This window comes from Lycorma delicatula, chromosome 10, assembly GCF_047948215.1.
Source record: "Lycorma delicatula isolate Av1 chromosome 10, ASM4794821v1, whole genome shotgun sequence".
Classification (NCBI taxonomy): domain Eukaryota; kingdom Metazoa; phylum Arthropoda; class Insecta; order Hemiptera; family Fulgoridae; genus Lycorma; species Lycorma delicatula.
Window position 1 is genome coordinate 42,987,566 of NC_134464.1, and position 12,280 is coordinate 42,999,845.

General features: G+C 32.8%; 1 protein-coding gene across 5 annotated transcripts in view; it reads right to left on the bottom strand.

Moving 5' to 3' along the window:
- LOC142331448 (uncharacterized) overlaps nt 1–12,280 on the bottom strand; it is a 140,507-nt gene that overhangs the window by 57,301 nt on the left and 70,926 nt on the right. For 3 of the 5 annotated variants that reach the window (XM_075377368.1, XM_075377365.1, XM_075377366.1), the window contains 3 exons: nt 11,541–11,712; nt 9,042–9,233; nt 835–1,171 (listed from right to left, as the gene is read on the bottom strand). In XM_075377368.1, the coding sequence (XP_075233483.1) occupies nt 835–1,171; nt 9,042–9,233; nt 11,541–11,712 (701 nt within the window). The remainder of the gene's footprint in view (nt 1–834; nt 1,172–9,041; nt 9,234–11,540; nt 11,713–12,280) is intronic. The other 2 variants (XM_075377367.1, XM_075377369.1) reach the window with 2 other exon arrangements.

Sequence of the window (12,280 nt, forward strand, 5' to 3'; positions counted from 1 at the left end):
TATTGTACCATAATCCATTAATGTAAGTAAAGTTAGAATCAAAAAGTTTGTAATTACTATTAAATTTAATGGAACATCTCTTTGATTACTAATATGTATGCTTTAGGCCCAAGAAAAAACCTTCTAATCATAGTGTGAAGTGCAATACAGAATTATATATTTTTACCATAATATATGTTACACATGGTTTTGAAAACACATGCTCTTATTTTATAATTTCACTACTGGCCTAAAATATGAGTAGAGAATAAACAGAATTATGCATGCATGCAGAGATCAGCCCAATAAATATTTCATGCTTAAAAAAAAAGCCTATGATAATATAACAATGAAGCAGATCAAGAGTCTTAAATGATACTTAAACTTAATCGTCAGCATCAATTTTTAAATCTTAATGTTACTAGAGCTATTAAAAAAAATATATTAGGGCCAATTAATTAAGTTCGAATTAGAGAATTTTACAAAAAAAAAGGAGAAGAAATTAGCATGAGACAGAATAATATATAAGGCAAGTAGATTTAAATAAATCAACATTTTAAATTATTTTCATGCTCCCACTTTTAACCTATTTTACTTGTACCAGTTTTTGAATTTTGATTAATATAATTATTATATGAAATTGAATCCTACTTTGAGAACATGTTAATACTGAAATAAAACAGTCACCCATATGAAAAGGTTAGTACTGTTACCACAAATAAGTTTTATTTTAACAATATAATAAATTAAAGCAGTTTGAATGAATAAAAAGCAATCTCAGACTAACAAAAAAAATTCAATTTTTAACTTTCATGCACATATAACACCAACAAAACAAAACAAAAAAAAAATTACCAGCTTCCATTTGTTCTAACGCAGAATTAGAATTGTTATCATCATTTATGACAGGTTCTTTTAACATAGCAGATTGCGTTACTGCTGGATCACAACTAAAACTAAACCTACTATCATTGTTAGCAATATCACCACATCTTGTTCCACTTCTAAGAGATGTATTATCTTGTTCAGAACCTTCTTCATCCGATGATATAGTTAAACATACTGGTTCTTCTACTTTTGTTTTACTTTTCTTTCTTTCTTGTAATTTTGCTTTCTTTTTTGGACACTCAGGCGATGATCCATTGCCATTACCTGAACTATCAGTACTAGATTTTCTTACTAGATGTTGTGGCTAGGAAAATAAAAAAATTAAAATTAATTATACAGAATAAAATTAATTAAATAAAACAATAATAAATTCCAAGACATTTTATATTAAAAAAAATTATCTAACTCACTCAGAAAAAAAAAAATCAATGCAGTATAATCTACATCTATACTATTATATAAAGGGGAAGAGGATTTTTGTTTCTTCAGAATAAAATAAAAACCTACTTGATCAAACGTAACCAAATTTTTACTCATATTTTTCTGCATAACTGAGAAGGTTTTTTGATATATTTCATCTAATAAATAAAATATATATACAGGGTCAATCACGGGAACCGGATGTTTTTAAAATAATCATAAAAACTTGAATATTTACTTTAAAAAGGTTTTATTGGTACTGAAACACTTGTTAAATCAAAGCATTGGTTACTTACTCATGAATGAAAAATTATGTCCGGCAAGTGATGTCCATTTTGGGCAATACATTGTTGTAGCCTTTCACGGTAACTGGCCTCAATTCTTTGCAGCATGTCTACATCAATCTGGGTGACGTGATGATGAATTGCGATGTTTAGGTCCTCCAATGTACGCGCTTTATTGCTGTACACATGCGGTTTCAGAAACCCCCACAGAAAAAACTACTCAAGTCGGGGGACCGAGGGGGCCAAAGAATGTCGCAGAATCTGGAAACGATCCACCCCAGAAACAATTTACGGAGAACAGCCATCGTTGCCCTCGCTGTGTGCACAGTAGCTCCATCCTGCTGGAATAACACATTTTTAAAATCGATTCCCCGGTTTTGTAACTCAGGGATGAAAAACATATTCAACATCGCAATGTAACGATCAGCTGTTACAGATACGGCAGTCATTTTCTTAAAAAAAATATGGTCCAATAACACCGACCTTTCCTATTGCACACCAGACAGTTGTCACCTTTGGGCTATGAAGTGGTCTCTCGTGAAGCTGATGTGGGTTTCTTTCTGCCCAATACCGGCAATTATGTTTGTTGACGAAGCCAATCATTCAGATGAAAATGGGCTTCGTCACTCATTAACAGTAACAAATTTTCTTTTTCTTCAAAAATGGTAAGCATTTGTCGACAAAATTGTAATCGCTGCGTGAAATCTTGCTCGTTTAACTGCTGCACGACGGCTATCTTGTAAGAATGGAAATGCAAGTCTGTATGCAGAATTTGTCTTACCGTACTTGTGCTCATTTGGAGCGCTGCTGAATGCCTCTAAATAGAGCGGCGTGGGCTTCTGACAATGGCTTCCCTTACTCGTTCGATGTTCTCCGGAGTGCTAGCAGTTCGTCGGGGACCCGGTGGTTTTTTCTTCAATATTGAACCACTTGTACAAAGGTTGTTTACCCATCGCAATATTGTATTACGAGAAGGGACACTTGCATTACGATGGATATTAAACTGATGGCGGAAATCTCGCTGAACAGCAGTTAAGGATTCATCATTTCGCACAAAACTGTCATATGCGTACAGGCGTTGGTCTAGCGTCCACGGCTCCATCTCAACAACTGAAATGTAAATGCTATGAACAAAGGAAACATCAGACGCATACCAGCCACATGCCCCTTCCACCACGAACGCCAGAGTACAACTCACTTCAAAAACATCCGGTTCCTGTGAATGACCCTGTATATATATATATATATATATATATATATATAGAGAGAGAGAGAGAGAGTAGTAGAGATTTGCTGTTTGAGGCAAAAACTTTAATGAATTGAATTAATGAATATGAAGTGTGAGTCTCTATCACCATGTGAGCTGGGTTTGAATTGAATGATTAGAATGAATAATATTACAAAAATATTAGAATTAAATTTAAATTAAATAAAATTAAAAAAATGTCTTTAATAATAATGGGCTTCCAGTGGCAGGTGAGGCTAGAGTGGTGAGGGAAAGCGGGCACTTCCTGGGAGGCTAAACCGATCATCACCATCAACTGGTAACAAACAGGCGCCTCTGGGGCACTGTTTTGGGAGGTGCAATGGGGTACTCTTATATCTCTGCAAACAATCGTCCGATTTTCAAAATTAAAATGGGATATTTGTTAGTAGAGTGAAGGCTAATTTTTGCATGCATCTTTACACTGTCAACTAACTGATCATGGTTATTCAGAAATCTATACGATTATATTAAGTTTGCCTGTTTGTTTGCTATCATATCACATGAGAACCAACGGGCCGAATACATTCAAAATTACAGGATACATTGTTATCCCATAGAAGGTTTTAAGTCATCGACCAAAGCCCTACCTCCCTTGAAGATTAAGATATTAAAAACACTCATTTTTTCATCCCCAAGCAGGGTGAAGTTGTGAATTAGATATTCATTATGAAGAAAATAGATTAATCCTTTTACATCATAATTATATTTCTACCACCATGATAAATAAATAAGTTACAAATTTTTCATCATTAAAGGCTTTTTGTAATTAGTTTTTTCAGGTATCTATAAAGCCTGAATACAATAATTATTATTTATCAGTATTATTCTCACAACCATAAGGATAACATACAGTGCAGGAGTTCAGGGGGTGGGCCTTCTGAGTAAATGGTAATAGCAACTAAAGCAAGCTCCGTCACAGGGCGCTGGTCCCCAGGCAAATTGGGAATGGTGAGCAAAGCAAGATCTGCGGACATGGGGTAGGCCCCTCGGTCCTGGAGGCTCCTCGGAGCCCCTTGAGTTAGCTTTGGGATTCACCTCGACTGACCTGAGCCGGAGGGTCCAGGTTCGGCAAGACGAGCCAGCTAGTATTATATACTATAATACTAGGAAGAAGGTGTTTTGTTTGTTCGGGATAAACAAAAAACTACCTGATCAATAGCAACCAAATTTTTAACAATGCTTCTTGACATAACTGAGAAGGTTTTTAGATATATTTCATCTCCAAAAAAAAAAAAAATATATACATATATATATGTGGTAGTGGGGATTTGTCAGTTGAAGCACAAATTTTAATGAATTGTAAACTTCGAGTGTCTATCAGTGTGTGAACTAGGTTTGATCTGAATGATAATGAATATCTTAAAAAAATTTCTAGATTTTTTGAAATTCCAAATTTCAAGGATTAAATTGGATTTTTTAATTTTTTCATTTCTCGGTAAGAAATGAAAAAATTAACCTGATTTTTGGTAAGTGTAATCTATTAAACCAATTTCTAGATTTTTGAAATTTGACCTTGAAAGGTGATGAAGAAAGGTAAAAAAAATTTTGAACAATGTTCGTAAATTTTCAAAAACCATTTTTGGATTTTTTTAAAGGGTGCAAAAGTATATCGCAGGCTCAACCAACAGACAGTCACTGCCACCATTACTCTTTGTGTGACTGGCTGCATCTACCTTCAGTTATTTGACTAAAAAGAATAAAATAAAAAGATTGACTGCTATGGGAAACACAAGTAACCATATATATACTGCAGGCAATGCTATAACAGAGAGTTAATCCTGTATATAACTTAAAGATCCAATATTTATTTAACAAAAATGAAAACAACTGATTTGACTAAAATATGAATTTTCAACTGAAGTTTTATGATTTTTTTTCTTACCCAGTTAACTAAAGGTTACAACAAGATATGTAATATTCACAATGAATTGCTTTTTAGCCAACAGATTGTTACTGATATTAAATAAGACATAGTCATTTTTTAAACTATCATAATCTACAGAATTTCTGGATAATATTAACAAAATAAATATTATCTTAAACTAGAATCAATTAAATTCCACTATAATGAATTGTCCAAAAAATGCAAACATTGGCATTCATTACCAAAACATTTAGATGTAAATGAATGCTTTATTTATCATAGAAAAGATAACTATTATATACAACAGCCACTTTCACAAGAGCATTAGTAATTAAAATCAGTAACTACACTGATAGACAAAAAAAAACTTTTTTAATAACTCTCAAAGTGAGATACCATTTCTTGAATTGCTTTTTTGCGTACATTACAGATCTGTAAATTTTTCTATCACCCTTAATTTTAAATATATTATGCTTCAAAAAAAATTAAGGGAAAATAGTTAAAATCTGTAAAATTTATAATTTTGCATGCCCATACCTATATTAGAATGATTTCGTTGATGCTTTTCTTTTATAAATAGCCTCAGGCACATCCCGAATTATGTCCAATAGTAATCAGCTAGCATGTTAGTATTCCATTTTCCTTTATTGCAGCTCCATCATTGAAATGTCATCGATTCGTCACTTACATCTCCAAGGTTGTCCGGGAAAAAATCCAGATGTGAGTGGAGGAAATATATTTTCACGGGCATTATTACGTCCCATATGAAGTAAGTCCCGTATGAAGTAAGAAGCTGATTAACAATATCATGGTAATTGTCGGATTTTTGTTTTCTGAGAAAAGTTTTGCAAATGTCCTTAAATGAAGCCCAAGCTGCTCTTTTTACATTATTTAACATTGCGTTAATAAATACATCATCTTTGACCAACTCTCTTTTTTCAGGACCAATAAATATTCCTTGTTTAATTTTTCCTTCACTTACAATCGGAAAGTTTTGCCTGACGTACAAAAATCTAACCTACTTCATTGTTTTTACAAAATTTTTCACTGGTCCTAGCTTGATATGGAGGGGGTAAAAATATTTTTTTGGGTTTAACCAAGAGCTCATGAATAATGTTGTTCCCATTTGGAGTTAAGTTCACACTTGGCGGGAGATGCTATTGTTGTAGACATGTTTACGTGCTAGATGCTTGTTCAGAACTAAACGAAGTAACGCGGCGTGATTGAAGGCCATACTAGAGACGCTGCGCAACATATATGCGTAACGGTTTATCCAATTTTTGCGCGGGTTTTTATTTCGCGACCGATCAGACCTTGAAAAAAAATAACCCTCGTACAAAATTTCAGTTATTCGCTATTATTAAAGTTGTATTTTGTAACCTTATATAGGTTTTAATTACGATCCACTCTTCCACTTCTTCCACTTCTTCCACTCTTTGGTAACATAATGTTTATCCCTAGCTCGGCTCTCCCATTCGCAAAGAAAACACATGCACTTAGTATAGCCTAACTGCATGCCTAACAAAATAGCTATAACTTACAAATAACCACATATGTTCCAGCTATGGTTTTTTATAATTTATCTTTTCAAGAATGTCTTTCATCACATCGTATGTCTCTTTCAAATTAATACCATAAGCGATTGGTATCGAAGGATATTTGCTACTGTTGTGTAGTAGAACAACTTCTTAACTATAGCTGGACGAATCTATGAAAAGGCACCAGCCCTCAGGTTTATGAACTTGTCCTAAGTGCAACATAAGCTCATCAATATTTGTCCAATAAACCAAATTATTTTCATTAATAAAATACTGAGAAAGTTCTTTTTGTTGGCTTCAAAAGCCCAAAAGTTTTTTTATTTTTTTGAAGTAAATTCCAACCTTGCAGTCTTGATCCTAATAGTTGAGCTTGATTTTTTGATAAATTTAAATCCCTAACAAAGTCATTTAATTCTCACCTTGTGATATAAGATGTGGCTTATTGGAAGATAATTCAAAATCAAAATCATTGTTTTCTTCAGTACTGCCTGATTCTTCATTGCTGCCTTTAGAACACACATTCACAGGTCGTTCAATAACTGGAATAATTTCACTGTGAGGTACAGGCCTGATTGCAGATTGCAATGAAGGATATTTTAGAGTATGTTTAGATTTTTTAGAAATTCTAGACACACTTGTTAAACTAAAGTAACAATCGGTTACATGATACTTTGGTTCACGGCAAACAATAGGTACACCAAATGTCGGTTCTGTGTACCTTTCAGCTATCCTCTTAAATACACAGAACAATTAGTGCATACTATACGAAGAGCCCACGTCTTATCCTGATCACAACTGTTACACTGAAAGTACAAATGATATGCTTTTTTAATTAAAGGTGTAATGTTTTTTCTATTTGATTTTACAGTAAACTCACCAGGTAGGTACATAACAAAAGGCATCCACATCATTTACATAATTTCAAGGCATATGATACTGCACTGTTAACAAACTTAAGACAGCAATAAAACTAATAAAATTTACTGAATTTACTGAATAAAATTAATTCACTTCTAAATCCAGTGCTTAATACAAACAACACAGCTGTGTTTTCAGCTACATTTTTTGACCTGCACAGACATGATCAATCTTGTCCATGAATGCTCACTCTTCAGTATTAGATAGATATCATGCCATAATATGTGACTATGATATGATTTAATTCTTTGTCTAGTATTGTTTATTTATAGCTTACAAATATGTTAACCAAGTTAAACAAAAAAAAAATGAGCTTACAAAATACAATATAGGAGCTTAAAATGCTAACTACACGTTGAAAAATGAAAAAAATTCTTTAATTAAAATTAAAAATTTTTTCTAAAATGATGGGTGATAGAAATATTCTGAGTTCATATTCATTTTCAGCATCAAAAACAGATTAAAATAATGTATCACAAGTTACGAAACATAAATTATGTTTATCAGTATTATTATTTATTTTAATAGTATCCAAACCTACAATAGTTTTTTTTTTCAATGATTGCGTGTCATCAAGTTAAATGACTAATCATTTTAGACATGCATCATTTTTTGCATGTGTCTGTAATAAATTCCAGAAGCATCTGATGAAATTTCACCCTATGTTGCTTATGGGAACTAGATTATAAAATGTAACTTAAGACAAATCCCATTTAATCTTGCATTACACATCCTTGAATTTCCAGGATGATATCCCTAAAATTTTGCAGATCATCAGATAATAGAAAAATAGATGACCATCAAGCTTACCAACTTTCCCAGGATCAATTATGTTATTTTAAAAAATACGGATATAAGATTCATAGTATTTTCAATGTTATAAGTTGAAACATGATTTTCTCTTGGGTCGAAGCTAACCTACACACCTTTATTAATGATACTTCTGTAAAGTAATGCTGAATTGTTTCAGGAAATATTAACTTGAAAATAAACAGATGTGAAATAATAATGGCCAGATGTCAACAGTTATAGTAATATCTTATATACCAGTTTTTCACAGATTTTCCAACTTAAATATAAAAATGGAAGCAATTTCAATTTGTTGAAGTTATACGATCGAAATATTTTGTTTAACGATTTTAGCGGTAACAATAAATGCCTTCATAAAACAAAATCTTTTATGGTGCTAAGAAAAAAAAATTTATCAGAACATGTGAAGCCAGCGATCATGTGCAAAGGAACTAAATCTTTTATAAAATGCCCTTTATATTCCTACTAACTCCCTGTCGGGATAAATATAGTTATGTATGGTATATGTAGCTTCCATCTCGTAACTTCAATTTTTGAAACGTCATCCTTTTACTCTAGAGCAGACACACCTAAACATAGACATGACCCAAAACTAAACCTCCTATGTCTGAGTCAATAATTTATATAAGTCATGGGGGGGGGGGAAGAATCATTACAAGGGTTTGTACCACTATAACACATGTATTAAAGTTTAAATTACTTAAAGTGACAGAAACTCATTTACAGTTAACAAGATATGTAAACAAAAAATTCTAATTCTGGTCACTTAATTTTCTACTGCTCACGACAGTAAAATTTTTAGATTCGCAGTAAGTAGTTTTATCCCAGTAGTATTCTATTATGTTTCCAACAGATAATGGGTAAAAATAATACCGATAACATTCTAAATCTTTAGAGGCAATTAAAAAAGCAAATTAAATTTTTAGTGATTACTGTACACATAAAATTGAACTTAAAAAATATACCTATTGAAAAAATAAGAAACGCCAGGAAATTAATGTACGTATCACCTTTCTCTATCATTAAGATCTTAAAAAAAAAAAAAATAGCATGAATGAAAACTAATTTATTACCGATCTGCCAATAATCTGTCGTGTAATTTGTGAGTTGCTATCTAAAATGGTCACAGGTGATGCCTGGATATCTATTGATTTGACATCTGGTGGAAATCTACTTTTACAACGTAAACATTGGTTGAATGTTGGCGATGAAAATCCACAATGTTGACATACAGCTAATTTGCCTTCTTGATACACAGGAACCTCCTGCAAAATACTTTCTAGTTAAATATTAATCAAAAAATCTTGAATAATGTAAACAGTACACACGAAAAACCTTACTGAAGAATAGTTATAAAAGCCTTATCATTCATCACTAATCCAAAAAGTGGTTCTCAAATAAAGAAACTTGCATGTTTTACATAAACCTTAAAAATTAAAGTTTAATTCAGGAAAGCTTTAGCTCCAGATTCAGGTAAAATATGGTAACTGTTTAAAGATAATACACAGTATAAAATAAAAAAAAACAATCATGCCAAAATATTTTCAATTGGGAATCCAACGAACCAAAATCTGAACAAATAAGAGTAATATTTATGTGCGTTAGAAGCAATAAAAATTGTTAAGGGTTTAACCAATTGCAAATGAAATTCTAGCCCATAATTATTAAAAAAAACCTACTGAATTCAGAAATAAATCACATTTCGAAACTACCCAAGGATACAATATTACCAAGGTGAATATATATAATCAGAGTTTAAAAATTACAGTGACTGAGAAAACAGACATACAAAATAAATGTACAAAAAGAGTAAAAAGAAATTTTTGATCACTGGCTATCACTCTATACACAGAATTTTATTGGTTTATAAACTATTACTAATTAAATACGAGGGTCATTTAAATATAAACCACAATTTGTTTACATAGCTTTATTGATATTAGATATAACTGCAAATAAATTATCTTATTTTTCTACATAGTTTCTTTTACAGTTTCTAAATAATTTCCTCTGAAATACATTTTCTCCACTGGCCAGGTAGCTTCCAGATCCTCTTATCAAAAAGACAAGATGGCTGCCTCAACAACCAATTGTGCACGTAATGCTTGACTACAGCATTATCTTTTAATCTTTCCCCTCCTAAAGCTTTTTTAGCAAACCAAACATGTGGAAATCACATGTTGACATGTCTGGACTGTACAGTGGATGTTCAAGAGACCCATTTGGTTGGTGTAGTAGTGAACTTGTCATTGCAAATCAGCTGATTTTGAAGTCGAGAGTTCCAAGGTTCAAATTCTAATAAAGGCAGTTACTTTTATACAGATTTGAATACTAGATCGTGGATACCGGTGTTCTTTGGTGGTTGGGTTTCAATTAACCACGAATCTCGGAAATGGTTGACCTAAGATTGTGTAGTCTACGACTACACATCATTTACATTCATAAATATCATTCTCATTCATCCTCTGAAGTAATACCTTGCAGTGATTCTGGAAGCTAAACAGAAAAAGAAAGTGGGTGTTCAAGAGGTGTCCAATGAATTTTAGTGAGTTTATCACAAGGCTGAACTGCTGCATGCAGCCATGTGTTGTTGTAGACAAGGAGGACGTTGCAAATAAGTTGCCAGCATCATTTGTTGCAATAAACAGCCTGACACCATCCAACTGCTGGCAGTAGTATCCTGCATTTATTGTTCTTCATCCATGAAGGAAATCAATCAGCAGCACACTTTTTGAGTTCTAAAAGTTGTAAGAACCTTTCTAACTAACAAGCATTTAGTGGCCTTGAATGGTATCCCATCCCCAATTTTCAACAACTCTATACTTGTTCTCTTGCTTTCTGGGATATAGTGGTGTATCCACGGTTTTTCACAGGTCACAACGCGGTTAAAAAATGCCTCTCCTTGCTTAAAACAAATCAGAAGCTGCTGACAGATGTCTTTCCAGACATTTTTCTGCGCTTCAATTAGACATAGAACCCACCTTGCAGACAACTTTACTGTATCCATGACTGTCTGGCAACATTGTATGCACATCCCCAACAATTAGGCCCACCACTGATGCAATTTCAGCAACAGTTATGCAGCATTCACCTTTCAAAAGGTACAGCCTGAATGTTGTCATCATTGATACTCATCCGTGAATGACACTTGTGACTTTTGTACTCCACTGCATCATGGCCCCTTCAAAATAGTTTGACCCATCAAATACTTGAGTTTATGACAGGGTAGCACCTCTAAACTGTACCTGGAGTCAAGTCAAAATTTTTTTCATAGGATTTGAAACCTTTGTTGGCAAGAAATTGGATTATAATTTGTTGCGCAATAGACGATGGTATCTTCTGCTCAGACATTCTGCTACTGAAATGGAAACCTAAGAATGTGGCTGGCCTGTTGCTCCCCTCCACACATATGTATCTAACTACCTACACATCCCACCATATTCACTGCTTTTCAGTCAGTAAAATTCAGAAACAAAATTTCAGTTTATAACTGAACGACCCTAATACAAACATATATATATATATATATATATAAAGTTTAACAACAACAAAAATAACAAATCTTTACTTACATTAATATCCATCTTGATTGGTGGCTGTTCACAGCTACTCCCTCCACCCTCACCACTACCACCACTATCACTACTACTAGCTGTTGTGTTGGTGGTTGTGGCTGATGCTGTTGTTGTACTAGCAGTATTACTACTACCATTATTGTTATTAATATTATTATTTTGAGATTCTCTGAAACAACACAAATGTAAAAATCATAACAAAAATTTTCTTTTCATTTAAAAAAGGCAACAAAAATTTTATTAAAATCTATTCTTGGAAGAATAAATTTCTAATAATTTTATGATTGTTTTAAAATACTAAAAGCATGGCACGCTGATAACAGCAATTAAGTGTAAGAATAGTATAAGTGTAATATTAACTGGTAAAAAAAATAACTCAATTTCCACCCAAAAATTTCTTAAATTAATGATTTTATGAAGTTTACTAATGCAAGGATGGATCAAACATAAATGAGAATATTCATTTAATTTTTTAAATTCCATAAACAAGTTTAATAATTTTTCTACATAGTCTCCTGCTTTGGAAATGCATTTTTCGCAATGGATCAGTAGTGTTTTATTCCGTTGGTATAAAAAGAAGCGAGTGTGTCAGCAGCCAACTAAGCACAAACTGTGTCACCCCATTATCATCATTGAATCCTTGGCCTCCCAGAGCTTTTTTGGGAGAGGTCCAAAGAAATGAAAATCATAGGGAGATAAATCTGATCTATTTGGAGAGTGTTCATCTCATTTCTTTC